The sequence below is a fragment of the Amphibalanus amphitrite genome, unplaced genomic scaffold (assembly GCF_019059575.1).
Source record: "Amphibalanus amphitrite isolate SeventyFive unplaced genomic scaffold, NRLGWU_Aamphi_draft 000596F_arrow, whole genome shotgun sequence".
NCBI lineage: Eukaryota > Metazoa > Arthropoda > Thecostraca > Balanomorpha > Balanidae > Amphibalanus > Amphibalanus amphitrite.
Window position 1 is genome coordinate 209048 of NW_024882090.1, and position 20286 is coordinate 229333.

General features: G+C 48.2%; 2 protein-coding genes across 9 annotated transcripts in view; both read left to right on the forward strand.

Moving 5' to 3' along the window:
- The window catches only part of LOC122394519 (5-aminolevulinate synthase, erythroid-specific, mitochondrial-like), a 34908-nt gene extending 20154 nt beyond the window's left edge, over positions 1-14754 (forward strand). For all 8 annotated transcript variants that reach the window (XM_043391441.1, XM_043391436.1, XM_043391437.1 and 5 more), the window contains 6 exons: positions 114-298; positions 4956-5167; positions 5805-5937; positions 7056-7240; positions 7618-7770; positions 13803-14754. In XM_043391441.1, the coding sequence (XP_043247376.1) occupies positions 114-298; positions 4956-5167; positions 5805-5937; positions 7056-7240; positions 7618-7770; positions 13803-14075 (1141 nt within the window). In that variant the 3' untranslated portion in view covers positions 14076-14754. The remainder of the gene's footprint in view (positions 1-113; positions 299-4955; positions 5168-5804; positions 5938-7055; positions 7241-7617; positions 7771-13802) is intronic.
- Positions 14755-18258: 3504 nt separating this feature from the next.
- The window catches only part of LOC122394521, a 30412-nt gene continuing 28384 nt past the window's right edge, over positions 18259-20286 (forward strand). The window contains exon 1 of the mRNA XM_043391445.1: positions 18259-18555. The gene's annotated coding sequence lies outside the window, so the exon portion shown is untranslated. The remainder of the gene's footprint in view (positions 18556-20286) is intronic.

The following is a 20286-nucleotide window of genomic DNA, read 5'->3' on the forward strand; positions in this document are numbered from 1 at the left end:
GTTTTACGGCTGATAAGTCGAAACAAGTACACAAGTTTTGTTGACATTAGTGTGTTCGATAGTTCGACCCTCTATGTCCCTCCACTAACCATCTCCTCCCTGTCTCCGTGCAGCCAGTCTCTGAAGGAGCACGGCGCCGGCGCCGGCGGCACCCGTAACATCTCCGGCAACACGCTCTTCCACGAGGAGCTGGAGGCAGAGCTGGCCGACCTCTACCAGAAGACGGGCGCGCTCCTCTTCACTTCGTGCTACGTGGCCAACGATACCACCCTCTTCACGCTGGCTCGGTCACTGCCTGGTGAGTAACTAGCCGGAGGGGTGTCAGTTGGAGTTTTCAGAGGGGGAGGGGGACAGTTGAGTTGTCAAGTTGGATGAGTCGGAGGGGGGTTGAGTATGAAAGTTTTGCAAGTCTCAGGTGGGGGACTCATGGAGTCAAGTCGAAATTGGCTGCTTCGATCAGACTTGGTCGGTAGTTGGAGCCGGATGGTTACTAAGTCGGGTCGCTCGATAAGGTCGAAGACTCGGCTCCCGCGCTGCTATTTTTGGCGTGATGATACGTCACGTACCTAAAGCCGATAACGTCAGATCTCGGAACGTTCCGTTAGTCCAATCATGATGATGTGTTTGTTTTATTACGGTGTTTGGGGTGCTTGTCATGCGCTATCTCGAAAGCTTGTCTCGTCATCGGGAAGTCCTGGCGCCGCAGTCACCATCAGTCGGTTAGAGGGTACATGAGTAATGTCGCCGACCCTGGGTCAAAGGTCAGTCTGATGACCTCAGTCAGTTACGTGCCCGGTGTCAGAGGTCAGATGGGTGACCTCGGCCGGTGAAACAATTGTCAAGCTCCGCTGTGTCGCCAATTTGCTGCGCTGTGTCAGCAACCGCCGCCCACCCAGCCGCTCGGCTGTCATTCATCGTGCATCGCAGCACATCCGGCACACTTGTCTAGGGACAGGATTTGGCTGTCTTTCATGCCTGTCTGTTGGGGAATGCAGGGGGAGGGGGGAGTGATGGTCGGCACATATGGCTTTTTACATTTTAGATGGGACAGCCTGTCCTTTTAGTGATGAATAGGCGGCAGTTGAGTTCAGGTGTGCCTTTTCCTGGCCCCTCCCTATTAGCCATTCCCATGAGTGATATACGGATGACGGTTGAGGTCAGATCACAGGTGTACCCTCCCCTCTCCTCCCTATCTCGGCTCTTCCCATGAAGGATGACGGCTGAGGTCAGATCACAGGTGTGCCTTCCACTCGTATATTAGCCTGTCCCGCCGTTTGCAGGCACATATGTCATTATGAATTGATGACCTTCGCTACAACAAAGGATAAGGCCATTTTATTACGATGTTACCTTTGTTTACGACACTTGTGCTAATTGCTGGTCATGTAGGGGCCATTGTGAAACCGAATACGAAAATGGCATTGCTAGCAAGATAAAAAATAATATACAAACAAAACTGAAGCTCCACGCTGTAAACTTAACCCGCGCCCCAGTGGCAGTCTCAGCCAACTTCGCCCTAGTGGGGGGGGGGGGGGGGCATATGTTACCACCCACCTCTAACTCAAAAACTAAGAGGGCTAGAAAGACGCGGTAAAAAGCAGTCGATAGCTCTCAATGCGTACGTCTGAAAGTATTCCAGTCATTTTTCATCTTAGAGCAATATTGGGGTCACCAGAGGTCATCAAAGGTCAAAATTTGCCAATGGTCATAATATTTTTCAGAAAACATGCCGTTATCTCAGAAACTATGGTAGCTAGAAAAACGCATGGAAAAGCAATCGATAGCTCTTGAACTCTTCTTTTGAAAAGGTCATTATCAAAATTGACCTCAGGTCAACGGTTTAGCCTCCAGAGGGCAAAAACTCCAAAAATAGCTGTTTTTACGAAAAAGTGTTTTTCGACAATAACTTTCGACAACAAAAAGCCACGACATTTCTATTGCCAGAATCGTGTTCCTCTCGCCGAGACGCGTCGAATGAACTATAATTTGACCTTGAAAGGTCAACTTGAAAATTTGACCTCAGGTCAAGGTCATGACCTGACCGGAACAGGTCATGTTGCATATCAGTCGATGCGTCTCGGCGAGACAAACACAATGATACCATCCCCAGCGTTCTATCTCTTTTCAATCGCGAGTTATTGGCAAAAATCTGTTTGTAGCCTCAAATGACCTTGGATGACCTTTCTAGAGGCTATCAGCAAAAATGACACCTTGGTATTGTATTGTATTGTATTAAACATCCGTAGAGCATCCCCGATAACCGAGGCTAAATTGCTCAGTGTCAAACGCATGCATAAAACCAAAACGAGTGGGGAGGTAGAACAAGCATTCAAAACATGCACACGAGCATCCGCGCTTAGCCCATCACATCTCCGCCGCCACCCCGTGCCAGGTGGCGCTTCACTCCTCCGCAGAACGGTCCAACCGGTCGTTCGGTCAGGGCCGGGGGGAGCGCGTTGTAAGCCACCGCGGCGCGGTATGCGAAGCGCCTTTGACCGCATGCCGTCCTACAGCGGGGCGCGCGGAGCGCCTCGTCCTGCCGCGTCCGTCGGTCACGCACATCACGACAACGGCGAAACATACCCGCCAGCTCCTCGGGCTCGCCATGCCTCTGGACTTTGTGGGCCAACATCAGGGTATGATATCGGACCAGATCAGGTGCCGATAACCACCCCAGCTCCCTCTGCACGTCAGATATGTGGTCAAACTTTTTTCGCCCCGAGATAACCCTGGCTGAGAAATTTAGAACCTTTTGAATTCTGTCCATGTTTTTAAGGGTACCGTTTCCGTAAACAGATAAGCAGTATCTAACGTGAGAGAGAACCAGGGCGGAGACGAGGGTCGACAGTTCAGATTCGGGTAGATAATGTCGCAGGTGTAAGAGGCCAGTCAGCATTCCGTTGCAGCGGCGAGTGACGGTCCCATGTAAGGTACCGATCAAAAACCAAACCGAGGTTTTTCACCTCTGTACAAGGTTGGAGAATTTCTCCGCGAAAACTAACCGAAAACTGGTCATCACGGGTGGTCCAAATCATTGTGATTCTGAAATATTTGGACTGTTCCTATGCGTACACGCGGATCTAGAGGCATTTTCATTTTTCTCCATTGACTTGTAATGGAAAGGTCACGCCACTTACCTGACCTTAGGTCACGGATATAAAAAATCCGAGATATACAAATTGTAGGCACCCATAACATAATGCAATCCACCAAGTTTAAAACCTTTCTGACAAACACTGCAGGCTGGACATGATTGCAAACTTTTTTAGGCTTGGTCAGTTAACTTGACCTGGTGACCTGACCTGACATGACCTTGGGTCAAAAATTTCACACATTGTCCAAAATTGATGTACCAAAAGCTACACCAAGCGGCGCGGCGCTATGCGCCGCGGTTTTTTATTCATACGCAAAAAACGCGACAGGGTGGTAACATATGCCCCCCCCCCCACTGGGGCGAAGGTTAATTGTGATCACCAACTACTCTTAACCCGGCACCGCCTGGGCTATTTCCGTACCCACGAGAGCCTGGGGGGGGGTCGGATCCGACCCCCCCCCCCTGTTATCTCGAGAACCAATGGTCGTATCGAGCCCCGCGAGGCGGCGTTCGAAAGGTCTCTACGAGACCTTCCCAAAGCACTCTTAAGATTTTAAGATTGAGGTCAACTTTCGGGTCAAGGTCAGGTCAAAGGTCAAATTCAGGGGTTTTGCATGATTAGGCTTACGGACAGCGGAATCGATAGCTGCTGCTCGAAACTCACCAAAAATGACCTCAAAGGCCTAGTGAAGGTACCATGTGCGTATAGGGGTCATACTAAGTACGGGTCAAGGTCAGGTCAGGTCACGAAAGGTCACGGTTTTCAATTTCTGCTACATGGGCGTGCGACACATGTTTTATGGCTTATTTTTCACGCCGAATCCGATGGTAATGGTTATATGTGACCCCAAGTCACTGTGCTGGTGATAAGTGTGCATTGAAAGCATAAAAAATCGTTTATACCCTACATAACTAAAGGAGGGCTAAGAAAAAAAGTCAATTTTTCAACTTTTTATTTTTGACATAAAAATACACTTTTCTAGACGAGCTTTGTCCCAGAAATCTAGTGGTGCCATTTGTTTTCACATGCAATGTTCAGAAGTGCCTCTAATTCACGAAAATGCTTATGACGTCACCATATGCCCTATGCATGTTGGAGCTATTTTTTACAATTTGGGGGTCAAAAATCAAGATAGAAAGTTTAAATTTGGGGCATCTAATGTTCTTATAGAGCTCTACAACATATTTTCCGGTTTTTTGGAAATTCCCAAAATTTTGGATTTTATTAGCTGTTTTCCAAAAAAGTAGTTTTTGGATTTTTTAGGGGTTAAAAACGCATTTTATGGAAAATCCGAGATAGCCATTTTAAAGAACTCGTTGAGCTGCGTCTTTTCATGTCCTTAATTTGCAATTTGCTTTAAACCCTGATTTTTGGCGATTTTTTAAACATTTGCCACTTTTTGACTAAAAACGCCATGTAGTTACAACACTAAAATCGATATATCTAAAAAAAAATTGGAAATTTTTTCTTAAAAATTGCACAGGAGACGTCAAATTGATGGGGGAGAAGGTATGCCAAGTTTCAAGTAGATAGCGAAAGTGGTTCATGAGTTATTCAAGAAAAACGGAGGGGGGGGTCGGATCCGACCCCCCCCCCCCCCAGGCGGTCGCGGGTTAACGGCCATTGCATAAAAAGAACAATACCGCAACCAGACCGCCACTCATGCACTTTGTACTTCTAACCAACCAATAGGCATTTTCTCCACGTGAATGCAAAGATTCAGTCCCTGTTAATTGTACTCAATAAACGTCAAAATCCATTTCAAATATCTCGAAATTAACCAGCTTTTCCAATATCCACACCTTCCTCCTCCAGTTACACTTCCTTCACTCACTTTCTGGCTTTCTATCTCTCCCCCAGGATGTCAGATTCTCTCGGACGCCGGCAACCACGCGTCCATGATCCAGGGCATCCGTAACTCGGGCGCCGACAAGTTCATCTTCCGCCACAACAGCCCCGAGCATCTGGAGGAGCTGCTCTCCAAACTGGACCCGGCCCGGCCCAAGATCGTGGCCTTCGAGACGGTGCACTCCATGACTGGGGCCGTCTGTCCCCTGGAGACGCTTTGTGATGTGAGTAGTACGGGGGATGAGTGATTGATCTGGAGGATGTTTGAGTGATCTGGGTGATATGTAACGGGGAATGACTATGATGGATGTCGGGCGTAGATGGGGATGCCCTGCATAGATAGACCGTTAACGGATGTTTTTACGTTGAGAGTTTTGTATGGTGCCGGGTTTCCCCTGAGACGTAGCTCTTGGTTGTGTATTGATGCGCCTTGTGACGCTGACAGCATTGTTTGTATTGTTTTGAGTGATATGCGGGATGATTGTTGTGTCTTCTTTGAATATGGGCCTAGTTCAATTGATACGGTCGTTTGTAATTACCCTGCAGCGCAACTGTGACTTATAAGCTGCTTGCATCGATTTTTCACGTTATTGTTTGAAAAACGTCCCACCTGTCATCAGCTGCCCTCCTGTGCACATAATCGGGCTCCCTTGGTGCCCTCTCTCATTCGACGCACGACGCGTAGTCTGGGTCGATTGCATCCCAGTGGTCGGCCACCGACGAGGCTCGGGCGCTGCATCCACGGTCTCGGCCGACCGATGACCGTCAGTCTGCCCGATCGATGAGGAATGGAAGCTGCCAGATGCTGCGCGCCATCTCTGGATTGAGCGAGGTATTGACGTTTGTTTCTCTGACCGACAGGTGGCGCACAAGTACGGCGCCCTGACCTTTGTGGACGAGGTGCACGCGGTGGGCCTGTACGGTCAGAACGGAGCCGGAATCGGCGAGAGGGACCAAGTCCTCGACAAGATGGATATAATCTCCGGAACCCTAGGTACGACATCCTGCGAGAGAAGCGCCGTACAATTTGTATGTCCGGCAATTTGCTCACTGCCAATCGCTTGCCATTTTGAAATTAACCCTCGCATGTGTAGGGGAGGTCGGATGGACCCCCCATGGTTTTTCGCGAATAACTCGCGTAAAAAGCGGCCGATCGCGACGAAACTTTCAGTACTCTCACATTGATCAATTTTACACCTACCCTGAAAATTTCATGACCCTGACCCAAATGACCTTTGACCTGTGACCTCTTTTCCGAGACCATGTTTGGCCGGAATCGCGATTCTGCGTATGTCGGCTCGCATTAGCCGCGCGTTTGCAAGCTTTTCGTGGTTTCAAACGTTCAAACATGTGATTTGATGCTGCTGCCATACATTAGGGTGGGTGTCAAGGTCACCTGAAGGTCAGGTCAGGTCATTGACCTTTGGTGACCTCGGGTGACCTGGGTTCACTTTTTCGAGCTGTACATGTTTCTAGGCTAGTTTTTGGAGCTGAATTCGAATTTAGCAACCATTTGAACATTTACGAAGTAGTTTTGGTGCCTTCGTAACATGTTACGAAGCTGTCAGAGGCGGTTGACACATACTACGAATACCCGTCACGATGCCTACTGGTTGACCTGACCTGACCTGACCCGACCTGGTGTAAATGCTTAAAGACATCATCTGTGATCAAAACTAACACGATATTCGTGATCAGCACCCCGAAAAACCCCTTAGCAGCCACACTTTACGACTTTCTAACAGGTCCCGATTTTCCCGACTTTGGGTCACTGACCTGACCAGGAAGGTCACCCAATGACCTAGGACCTTAAAATTGGGTATCATCGGCTTCCTCTCGTCACGGGCAACACGCTCGTTTTTTTTTCCGCGAAGCTCTAGCTCGATCAGGGGCCAAACGGCAAGGGGGGGGTCCAACCGACCCCCCCCCCCCTACACATTAGAAGCTGGCAAACGCCGCACACATGCGAGGGTTAATATGTTGAAGCGCACCCTCACATTCTTTTGGCCTACCTCGATGTCTGGGTAAAGCTGCACTCAATAAGCCAGAATGGCCGTAGTTTCATTCCACCACTATCTTTTAGCTCCCTGACCCCTCCCCCTCCTCCCACAGGAAAAGCTTACGGCAATATCGGCGGTTTCATCGCGGCCTCAGCCTCTCTGGTGGACGTGATCCGCAGCTACGGCAGCGGCTTCATCTTTACCACCTCTCTGCCGCCGACCGTGTGCGCCGGAGCGCTGGCGGCCGTCCGACTCCTGAGGAGCGACGAGGGGCGCCGGCTGAGGGCCACGCACCAGGTGAGGTGATGGGAGGGATCGATGGGGAGGGGATCATAAAAGTTGTGAGGCTCCTGGATTGGGAGCTTCATACTGATATGCTAGTCTTAGAGCTCGTGAGTTTCTGGGAGTTTCTTGTTTCTTGCTTCCTGTCTTGCTGGCTAGCGTCAATGGTGTTTTTTACCGTGAAGTGTTGATTTTAAATGCCTTATTCGTGGTTTCACAGTGCGAATTTGCAGTGTGTTATGATACATTATGGTTGCTATATTTAATTGATGTCATTGCTACAAATCATTGTTTGCGGCGTCTCAACTCAAATCATGAGCTGTGATGTTATATTGTATCCTCATTTCTCTTCCATGCTGACCTTTCCTCCCCTCCCCTCATCACCTCCTCAGGATAACGTGAAGCTGCTGCGCGACCTGCTGAACGACGCCGGAGTGCCGGTAGAACACTGTCCGAGCCACATCATCCCGGTACACGTCGGTAACCCGCTGGTCTCCAACCGGCTGTCGGACCGACTGCTGGCCGAGAGAGGACACTATGTACAGGTGAGCGGGAGAGGGGAGAGATGTGGAGCCGAGAGAGAACACTACTTACAGGTGAGGGAGAGAGGGAGTAGAGGGGAGCGGGGGTCTGTCGGACCGACTGCTGGCCGAGAGAGGACACTACGTACAGGTGAGCGGAAGGAGAAAGGTAGAGAAGGAGTGGGAGTCTGTCGGACCGACTGCTGGCCGAGAGAGGACACTACGTACAGGTGAGCGGGAGAAGGATAGAGTAGAGAAGGAGTGGGAGTCTGTCGGACCGACTGCTGGCCGAGAGAGGACACTACGTACAGGTGAGGTGGAGGAGAAAGGATAGAGGAGAGGGATGTGGAGCCGAGAGAGGACACTACGTACAGGTGAGGGAGAGAAAGGGTAAAGGAGAGAGGAGTGGGAGACTGTCGGACCGTCTAAGGACGGGAGAGGACACTACGTACAGGTGAGCGGGAGAGGAAGGTACAGGGAGGGACAGGGTGTGTGGAGCCGAGAGAGGACACTACGTACAGGTGAGGGGGTGGAAGGTAGAGGAGAGGGGGGAGGGGAGTCTGTCGGACCGAGAGGACACTACGTACAGGTGAGCGGGAGAGGGAGGATAAGGGGAGAGGGATGTGGAGCCGAGAGAGGACACTACGTACAGGTGAGCACTGCAGGAGAAGGATAAAGGGGGGACGCCGGGGAGGAGAGTCTGTCGAACCGTCTGGCACCAATTAATGGAACAAACTAATGGCACCATCGTGATCCTCTCGTCAATCCGCATCGAATCATGGGGCATTCCACGTCAAGTGGGACAAAAAATGATCATTTTGAACCTCACCTCTTCCGATTTTTGCGAAACTCTGTTAAACTACTCATCTATATGTGAAAAGAAAGGAGACATATTTTTGTCAAGATATGACGTCACGTTTCCGAGATGCACGTCATCAAACATTGACTTAGGCAAGGCACGTTATCATCTTTAAAGCGTCATAACCATTGAAGTTTTAGACATATCACCACGAGACAAAGTGTGAAATGGAGGGAATAGGTCAGGCTTTAATTTGAGGATAACAATATTGACGTACGTAACTAATTAGTGAACTTAATTAAAATTCAAAAAATAAATTTTGATTTTCTGAAAAATGGGTACCCTTCGATTTTGCTGATTTTTACATATTTTATTCTCCTATACATAAGCTACATCATATAAAAAATCCAGAATGGGCCGACGTCTACGTAACTGTCCTTTGGACTTCGTAATGTCTGGCACTCGCGTGTTTCGTTTTAGCAACCAAGGAGAGGCGCTACCCGGAGATGCTTCTTTCTACCCCAAATCAAAGCAAACATAACCTGACCTGACGTGACCTGACCTAATCTAACACGCGTAAATATGTACAGCCCTCACGGCAGTTGCCGACTGGCCAAATGCTACCTAGATACGAACATTAGCCGCATTAGCCCACGACAACTTTGCCGGCTGGCCAGATGCTACTTAAAAACAAATACGTGTTAAAGGTAGACTGCCACCTTTTTTTCCACAAAACGGTTTTCACTAGAGCTGAGCCACCTATGTCCCAGACTGAAGTCGGTTTTCCGAAATTCGAACCCGTTTGCGAGAAATCGGAGACCAAAGTTCAGTTTGATGCCATTTTTTTTAGTCCAAGAAAACCGACATCTCTACTGTTTATCGATAACTTTGAAACACGAATTTTCTTATCTTTTGGTAAATGTATGTCAAAACTTAGATTGTTTCGAGATCAGAGAAGAATTTTGGAGTGTCAAAATAAAAGTTTAACTTATATATTCAGTAGTTCATTTTTTTCCAAAAAAGTGTGGGAAATGGGGTTTAACATGGGCCAGACCCATTCCAAATGAGCCATGATTTTTAAAAATGTTTTACGAACTTAAATGCAAAATAAATTAAACATGGCCAATTTCTTATGAAATCATATATTAGTAAATCATAAAATACCTTACTTTTTCAAATAAAATGTAATAATCTTATGACCTTGAAGTCTAGTGATGTGTAAACATTGTCGCTAGACATTAACCGATTGATAATTGAATGATAATCGACATTTTTTTTCGCGATTCACGTGATGATCCTTTGTCAGGTGAATTCTAAAATTTTGTTTTGTCCAGGGAATAAATCATAGGCCGATCTGAGAAAACTTTTTGAAGGTGGCAGTCTTCCTTTAAACACTTCAGGCTGACCCGCTGCGAGCCAGCGACCTTTACATTTCGAGGTGGGTACACTCGGCACACTTACTACTAAGCCACGAAGATAGCTGGTCATCGTAAGCCAGTTTTTTAATGATGAAATTGGGCATTCTCCGGGCAGCGCCTCTCTTTGGTTGCAAAAAGAAAAGACGCCTGACTCTCCCAGCGCTAGGGGAGAAAAGCCCGGTTTAGCCAAAAAAGGTATTAAAAAACTAAATTTGAATTGAAGGTGGGGCGGTGGGGAACTTTATTGTGTGCGAATTTCATGGCCCTAGATCAATAGGTATATTCAAGATCAAATGAGGTTAAACGTGATCAAATTTGCTATAGTGACTATTTTGCGTTTATACGCCCATAGCTGAGATAGTGGCCGATTAACCTATTTCTTCCTTTATACGACATTTGTAGTGTTATGAGAATCTCTAGTTAATCTTACCATAAATTTGGCAGTTAGTGGCTTGCTAAGAGTACGATGTCGCCGGCAGAGGCGGGGATCGGCCGACGCGGGAAACGTCATAGTCACATATTGTGTTTGCACCCTAATACTATAGTTTAATTTTACCAGTTGATTTTCGTATTTGTTTGAACATTTGATTGCCTGTACATTTTTAAGCCTTCACACAAAATTTGACACGAATCGATCATAATCAGCGGTAAGAAGCGCGGTGGAAAGATGGAACCGTCCCGTGCCGGCACAGTCTACCATTCAGGCGGCAACGGCCGGCGCCGGCCGCCGAGCCGCTCCGGCAGGAATGTTTGACTTTACACCGCTATAACTAGAAAAGTTGTGAACCGATTTACCTATTTCTTGCATGGGAGGATTTGCGATTCGATTCTGGACAGACACTGAAAGTTTGACGTTAATATACTGATTAGGGCGTGAGTTATTGGCGATAAACAGGTGGAGTTAGCGAAATCGGCCCATTCCACCGCCCGTGCTGAGTTGCACTACTTGTTGCTACATCATCCAAAGTTATCGTTGGCCCACTCTAATTTTCTCAGCACGTGTGCCTTACGTGTAGTGGAAGACAATATCTTAATTTGAGCAAAATCGAAGGGTACCCATTTTTCACAAATTACATTTTAAGAAATCAATTCAAAATAAAATAAATTCAAAATCACCAAAAAATGTAAAAATTGTCAAAGTTTACTAGCATAACTCCTCATGTACACGTTTCAGTTTGTTTGAAATAAATAGCTTCAAAAATGTTGAAGCTATAGATCTTTCAAGATTGCAATACACGTCCAATTCTGCTAAAAAAGCAGAAGTTTAGCGACTTGTATCTCTGTAGCCCGAGGGCATATGACAAAATCCTTTCACCCTCAGAGGTTTCACCCAATAGCCAATAAGTATACCAAGTTTGAACAAAATCGCAGAGGTGGCCGATTTTGGCTGTCCCGGTTGACATGGAATGCCCCTCATATGTGTTGACCTCGAAAGGTCAAGGTCAAAGGTAAGAAAGGTTGACCCCAGGCCACGTGACCTCAAGGTCATCATGTATATCAATCGATGCGCCTTGACGAGCTGAACACAATGAGACCATCCGCGCGGCTGTATCTTGTTCCTGTATGGAGTTATCAGCAAAAAAAAAAACCTTTGGTGACCCTTGGTGACGTCACATGACCTTACAGCTGCCCAACAGCAAAACAGACCTCAAGGTAGTGGAGGTTGATCGTATATGAAGTCATGTATGGTATATGGGGCCATTCCGACGCGTTTTGGTGACAAAAAACAGGAGGCTGATTTTCCCCCATTGACTTATAATAGGGATGTCAAGAAATTGACCCGACCTTTGGTCATCGATATCGAAATTCCGAGATATACAAATTGTAGCTGTCAATGACCTCGTTACCTTCTACGACTTTCAAAGGCCTCCGACATCTACTGTAGCTCTGACACGGTGACAAAGTTGCAAAAAAGTGATTTGAGGTTGGGTCATTCGAAGGGACCTGGTGACCTGACCTTGAAAAGATGTGAGGTTGAAACTTGCACACCATGTGTTAAATTGATAAGGAAAAAGTCATGCCGAATATCGCGCCGCGTTTTTTCCGCTATTCACGAAAAACCTCAGGGGGAGGGGCGGTTAGCCGCCCCCCCCCCCGTCGGTGCGCGGGTTAAGATTGTTACAAAGCAGACGGGAGACAATAAGCTGTACTGCATCCTCTATAAAGAAAAATGAAAGACCAAGTTTTCACGTAATCATGCAATGGCGCCATATTGTAATCAGACCAGACTGAGGCCTGCATTACACATCAGCTACATTCGTTGCACAGTGCACAGTGGCTCGTTATATGTAGGTCGGGTGCCCATAAATGAATAACGACCAGCGTAAACTCCATCCTACTCTCACTTGGTAATGCATCATTACAATATTTCCCGTTATTAATGCAATAAAACGTAGCTAAGCTGCTGCCTCTAGCGTGGTAGCGACAGTGATCTGTCCCTTTCAGTGACGGCTCGTAGACTACAGTTTCTACGTCGGTGGCAGACTGCCTCCTTACTGCTACCGAGTCCTCTTCTCGGAGAGATAGGGTCCCCTCTCGCCTCCCTCTCGCTCCCCTCTCTCTTTCTCTCTTTCTCCAGTGCTCCCCTGGCCTGCGGGGGAGCCGGTTTGTGACGGCAGCCAGTGCTGGCCGCGCCGCTGTCCGGGGGTGAGTGGGTCAAGTACCCATCACTGGGACAGGGGAGGGGAGGGGCAGGTGCGACGGCGAGTTTCGGATGCGGCACTTGGCCGGTATTATAGGTTAAGAGGAGAGGAACCGAGTACACAGAGAAGGAAAGGTGTTGTGGTCATAAGTTTCAGGGCAAAAAAAAAAAGAAAGAAGAAATTGTGGCGACGGTGGGTATCGGTCGCAAACCTGGGCTACGGGATGAGATGGAAGGCCGGGTGCCTACTCTCTGGTGAGGATCTAAGTCGATCAGTCCCTCTTTCTTTTCCGGGTGACGGTGTATTACGGACGGGCCGCCGGGGCCGGCCGAACTGAACTGACGGGCCGGGTCATCGGTATCGACAGTACCGCGCCCGGCGGCGCAGCGCCTCGGTCCGCGACGGCCCCGTCTCAGCATGCGATAGGCAAATCAACACTCCTCCCGAGCACAGCGTGTTTGCTGTCGGTCGGTGTGTCTCAGATGTCCCCAGTGATACGGATGTGTTATTTTCTAACCAATTTCACCCCCACTTTCCAACACATGCACCCGACTTTTGAATTTCCTCGTCCTGATGAAAGCGAGCCGAGGGACCACCCCTCTGGGACGGATATCGTATCACCTGTGACCGGCTTTGAACTAGGTCCACCTTCGAAACTTCGAAACACTCCGTTTCGTACTCCTTAGAAGTCTGATAGGCAGTCACGCACAGGGTGATAATCATCCGGTCGGTGTGTGAATATGCTCAGACGGCTGGTCACCACGGTACAGATGGAGGGAAGGGGAGGTGTCCCGGGATCTGCCCCATAACAGGGTCGGTCTCAGCACAATAACGGATTATCAGATCGGGGCGTGGGTGATTGGAGTCACTCCCAGGCGGTCAGACACGCACGAACTGGTCGCTGGGGCGGTGCGTGTGATCCGCACCGCTCTGATAACTTGTGATTGTTTCAATCTCAGTGTTGTGAAGACAATAATATTGATGCTCTGCTTGGTGCTCGGCACTAGGCGGTTAATCCAGAGAGCTGCCTCGGTGATCTGATCTGCTCCAGTTATCTGCCTGCTGAGTGACCTGACCCTCATCTCCGGGTGACTTGACGGTGACCTGACCTGTCTCGGTGACGACCTGCCTCAGTGACCTGACCTGCCATAATGGCTTAACCTGTCACGGTGACCTGACCCTCCCTTCCTTCTACAGGCCATCAACTACCCGACGGTGCCACGCGGCCAGGAGAAGCTGCGTATCGCGCCCACCCCGCACCACACTCCAGAGATGATCTCCGCCTTCGCCGCCGACCTGGTGGCCATCTGGCGCGAGGAGGGTCTGCCGCTGCGTCCGCCGAGCGCCGCCTGCGAGCACGAGTGTCTGTACTGCCACCGTCCGCTGGAGTTTGAACGCGCCGGGTGCCGGGTGCGCGCAGGGGACGGCTGCCCGGAGCCGCGCTGTCCCCAGCTGGCGGCAGCCCAGTAGAGGTGCAGCAGAGACCGGGGGCCGCCAGTGCGGCCGGCGGCGGCGGCGGCGGGCGACCAGCTGATAGTGAGGTTGTACGGAACAGGGAACAAAATCGGGTACCTGTGAATGTAACTCGTTTCGGTGATGATATCTGATTTTATGCGATGTTTCGCTGTACTTTTATTAATAATTAATAACGAGTCATTAATTGCACTGCGCTTTTTATGATGGATTATGAATTTCTTGAATTATTGATTATGAATTTTATTATGAAATGCCAAAGCTTCAAGTATTTATTCTTGTTCGTTTTCGGTGTCGTTTTCCTGACTGTATGTGTTAGATGTAGCGCCCATCGGTCGATCAAAAACTGCGGTCTGCCCCGCGCTGTACCCCGTCGGCCTGTCGCGGGCGGCGCCCGAACCGACCCCTGCCCGGAACACGACCATGACCACTGGACTGGATGTGAAAACCGACAGATCTATCTAGTGACGGGAACTCTGTGTTTGATGTGACCTCTAAACCCGCCCTAAGGGGCGCCCGAAGAAACAAACAGCTGTGGCAGAGCTGTAGCAGTCAGAAGCGGGGTTGAAGGTTGTGGCAGCTGCGTCAACTTTTCCCTGGGTGATACAAATTGTGGTGACAACTAGGTATGCTTGTGATCGAAATATACCTATATGACGCACTACGCACGGTAAAACTGTCTTTTCTTACGCCCGCGTGGTATTTTTGCGGCAAATAAGCACTAACAGTGCACTTATAGCGCTGTTCACGGGAAGTAGCATATATGCACATTGTAGCAGAGCATTAGGTATAATAGAACACATAGTTTTATATGGTACAACGTTTCTTTGAGCATGATTGTAATCAATAAAAATGGTAAAATTGACCTTATGCTCATAATAAATTTAATTAATTTATCTGATATTATGAGCATAAGGTCAATTTTACCATTTTTATTAATAGAACACAGTAGTGTCGAGTGTTCTCGACGCACCAAACTGCACTGCTACATATGCGGCACATTGGGAATGTATGAGAAAGACGGGGGAAAGCCGATTGACAGGACGAACGGGAAGTGAGCGCTCTCAACAAGCGGATATTGGGGGCACAAAATTGTTTGCTTGTGTCGATACCAGGTGATGTCAATTGTCAAGGATAGGTTGAAGATAAAGGAAGTTTCTATACAAGTTCTGTACAAGTTTCTATCCAACGAGTCACGGCTTTGGAGTCAGGTTAGCAAAGCAGTGACTGATTTCAGTATCCCGGGATGCGTCCTTATGTTACCAAGACAACTTGCGGCTCACGGGATAAGATATATTGCGGTCAAGATCAGGACAGGTCATAAAAAAATCATTTGAATAGAAGATGATGTATGTTAAATCGGTAATTTACTCATAATATGCAACGGGAAGGTTCAGGTGGTGACTTGAGCCGTAGCTGATTGAGCTCAGACAATGTGTTGTATTATTACACGTAGCATCCATTTTATCGGTAGCTACTAAGATGGGTACAGTAATGAACACCAGTGCACATGCATTACGATCAGACATACTCCGAGTAGCAGTCCGCGAAATATCTTGACCAATGCCCGTAAGCAAGGACGTTTGACCTGGCGCCGGGAGGGACAACGATTTACGTAAAAAGGCTAAATTTCACACAGTTTCGCACAAACGATCCGAAGAACTCTGCTCGTCCCCGTCTTCAACTCCATCTAGCTGAACGAGAAGAAAGTGCAGGAACTCGGGTGCAGGGTGAGGCCCCACTCCACAGCATTTATTCTAAGGTTCCCAACACCCATCGATTTTGCACTGAGAGATGGAGGTATGGATGGACGGTCATTGTGCCCCGAGACCCGATCTGCCACTGGCGGCCTGGCCCCTGAGCAGTTTTCGCATCCAGTCATGCAGTCCACGGAGACACGTGCTGGCTTCCTGATGTCAAACGTGATGTGGTCCGGGATGGTCTCTGTGGCACGTGTACACTGCCGGTCATAAGGCACTCATGAAAACTATTTGAAATGGGGCCCAGAGTGAAAACGACTAATGCATATATAACACAGGACATTGGATCAACGCCAATGCGAAAATAGAAGGTATCGTAGCTTCAGGCTGACGGATCTCTGCATTTATAACTCGAACTCCCATGCGGCAATTATGAGCTTACATAGTGACGCGGCTGCATCGTAAATTTGATATAAAATTACTTTATCCATTTTCAAACGTTTCGACTTTATTCAAAGTCATCTTCAGTGTTCAGAGAGACAAGTATAGGTACACAATTACATGGTGACATAAATATACAAGCAGTCAATGCACATCAAACACTTCACAAAAAGCAAGACATACCCAGACATACCTAACTAACATCATTCGTGTTGATTCGGTCGTCTTCCTGTGAGTTCCTACAGGACGATACTTAAACGCAAATGATCGGTCATTGATAGTCGGTTTCGCTTCGTAAAGATTCTAAAATTCGCAACTTGAAGTTTGAACGTTTTTGATCTATGATTTTGAAATCGTCTATACTGAAGGGGGTGTCACATGCTAAAGAATGATCCCGTACAGACGATGCTACTGGACTGGATAAGAGTTCGCCCGTTCTGTGTGACCTACCCTTGTGTTGGCAAACTCTGCTGTGGAGCCTAACATAGGTAGAACCTATGTCATATTATCAGATTTCTATTGATCCTGAAACCATCACGAGAACATCGTAAATTCATGTCTCGGTTGTCAGATTTGACTTTGGGAGATAAAATATTCATCTATAAGCAATGCAGATCGACTGACATGCAACATGACCTTCTTCGGTCAGGTCACTGCCCTTGACCTAAAATTAATTTTTTGAATTTTGATCCTCGCCCATAGGGATTTTACGCGATAGCTCCGAACACACCGGCGATAGAGAGAGCTGGAACTTGGCATACCTTACCTTTAATTCAAGCAAGATTTTGTGACATCAACCTCATTTTCAGGTCAGGTCAGGTCACTGATCTATGACGTCATAAGTGAACTACTGCACGGTCCTTAGATGTCACAAATTCGCTACGCCCTCTGCAGTGCCAGAGACACTTTCACAGGGAGATGAAACTTACAGGACCTAGTATGCTCCAAAGGTCTTACAACTTGTATACCTTGGATTTTTCCTGAAGGTCACATGAGGTCAAGTCGGTCACCTAACCGACCTGCTATTTTGGCACCGGTAATGATCTCAAACTATCTCAAGCACATTGAATCGTGACTTTGAAGCACATTGAAACGTCATTTATGACGTCACTATAGGACCATGATAATTTTTCGCCAATATCTCCCGATCAAATTGAGCTAGCAAATCGGGAAAGTCACCAGGAATAATCAAAGGAATAATTTTTGACGACCTTTCGAATCGAATGCCCTTTTCGATTTCTTACGTTGTCCGAGAGCCGATTTAAAGAGGGAATCGTGAACTTCCCGTAAAACCTTAATTTCCGTAACACCTGTCTCTTATTGCCCTTCCACCGCTGCTCCATCTTCCTTTCATCATTCCTTCCTTCCTGTTTATTTCCTTCTTTTGTTCCACCTCTTACACTGCAGCCACCGCCGCGCACGCCTCAGCGCAGTACGTTACACCGTGTATCGCCCCGGCCTTCCCGACACCTTCTGAATGATGACCTCCCGTCTGATGTGATGGTGCGCGTGCGTGGCCTTCACGCACTCTCGCTTTCTCAGGTGCGTTTTTGCTGGGTGGCCGGCGGCAGACGGGCGCACATGACACGAACATGTCACGCACGAGGTCTATGTACGCGCCGACAAATGGCCGTGTTGCAGGCGGGAGGGACAAAGATGACCGAGGAGCAAATGAAACGGAACATTTCGAAGGGCAGACGCGTCTCATTGCATGCGTTTTCCGGCAACTTATGTCTGCAATAATTTACTGAAGCAGCTCGTTTACGTTCAGCGTAAAAAATGCGTCAAATAAGCGGCCTCAAAATTTCCTGACAAACAGTTGAGTAGGTAAGACGTTTTACGCATCATAACGTATATCCTCGCTAATTTTCATTCCCTTACAAGCTGACCATAAAAATTATCTGAACGAGGAACCAGTATAGTCCCCACACGAATGGGAGCGTTCGGATCCTTAGAACGGGAGGACACCCGTCCTCAACAGAGGCGACTTGCCGGGCGGACGGACGAACCCGACCCGACGCGACCCGACCCATCGTCCGTCGGAGGAGGGCGGCTCGGCTCGGCGGCGGCGGCGCTCTCGGCACGGGTGAAAATCTCCAGTGTCCGGTGGCGTCCGGGTGTCGCTCGCAGCGCCTGAGGCCGCCGGCCACCAGAGCCCATTGGCTGCCTTTCTCGATGGCCACCGACCTAAGGGGTACACGGCACGAGGTAACCGGCGCGCTGTCGGTGGTCAGAGGCGTCCCGGACGGCGGGGGGAGAGGTGGCAGTCGACGAGCCGCCGGCGACCGGTGGTGATAGGGACTCGGAGGACCGGCCAGGATACAGAGGAACGACAGGTGAGGACACGGTGGCGGGGTGTGGAGCAGTGGGAGGGACTGGACCTGTTTGACTGTTGTCTCTCTGATGTGTTTGTTTTGCCTAAATACCGTCAGCCAGGACAGTGTCCGCATAAAAATACCGAAAGGCGTGAATATGGGTTATATACTGGCTGAACTTGAATCGCTTTAGGTATAGTTAACTATTGCGGCACGCCAGTTAGTGATCAGCTCAATGATTCAGTGCATGGCGTCTCTCCTATTATCTTTTCTCACAGTCCTAAAATGTCTGAATAGACGAATACTTACGAACCCAATAGACCGAGCCCAACAGAGCAGATGAACGAAAATGGACTTTGGAACCATACGAGTAAACAAATGGGCTGCAAAGCACAGCTCTTGAATAAAACTGACAATGTGATTTCTATGAAAGTTTTTTTTTTAATGGTTTGCCATAACCAACGGTAGGCTACAGCCACAATAACAGACCGCTTGTAGTTAATATTCTCGTACAAGATTCACTTCGATCAATTTAATTGGGCAGTAATTGGTTATTATTGGACAGTGAATGGTCGATTAGTGTTGATGTGTAGTCGCAAACCAGTTTCAAGTAGGGCATTTGGCATTTAATGCTGTAAGGATTGTAGGTACACTAGTGGGCTTCTCAAACTGTTTAAAGGGACCCTCCCACCTTCAAAAAAGTTAATGAATTGGCATGAAAGTGATGTCGCTCGGTTCAGAAAGAGCAAAAACGAATATCTACCAAATTTCATCGAAAAATATTCACCGGTTTTCAAGATATTAGACTTTTACTTTTGTTTACTTTTTGGGATCTCCGCTGTTCCTAGCGACTTTATTTGAAAGTGCGGCATTTGTTGCGCGCAAAGCAGCATATACCACCGCGTGCTACAAAACGTTTTAGTCAAACATTTAACGGACGTTCGAAAGCCTGATGACGTCATCAGATTCCCGTAATGGTTAAGAGATAGCAGAGCCTATTTTAAGGGAATTTGACTGGGGGGGCAACCTGGAAAATTGTCTCTAATAATCCATCAACCCTCGCCCGTATTGGTATTTTCCAGCTGCGAACGTATATGGGGGGGGGGGGGTCCGTTGGACCTTCCCCCTTGCCGTTTCGACCCTGCTCGAGCTAGAGCTTCGTGGAAAAAACGACCGTGTTGCCCGTGATGAAAGGAAGCCGATGATACCCAATTTTAACCCTCGCCGACCCTCGCCGACACGGGGGGGGGGTTGATGCAACCCCCCTAAGGTTTTTTCGCGAATAACTCGCGTATAAAGCTGCCGATTGCAACGAAACTTTCAGTACCCTCGCCATTTATCAATTTTACACCTACCCTGAAAATTTCATGACCCTGACCCAAATGACCTTTGACCTGTGACCTACTTTCCGAGACCATGTTTGGCCGGAATCACGATTCGGCGTATGTCGACTCGCATTAGCCGCGCTTTTGCAAGCTTTTCGTGCTTTCAAACGTTCAAACATGTGATTTGATGTTGCTCCCATGCATTAGGGTGGATGTCAAGGTCACCTGAAGGTCAGGTCAGGTCAGTGACCTTTGATGACCTCGGTTCACTTTTTCGAGTTTTACATGTTTCTAGGCCAGTTTTTGGAGCTGAATTCGAATTTAGCAACCCGATGAACATTTACGAAGCCTAGTTTTAGTGCCTTTGTCACATGTTACGAAGCTGTCAGAGGCGGTTGACACCTACTAGGAATACCCGGCAGGACCC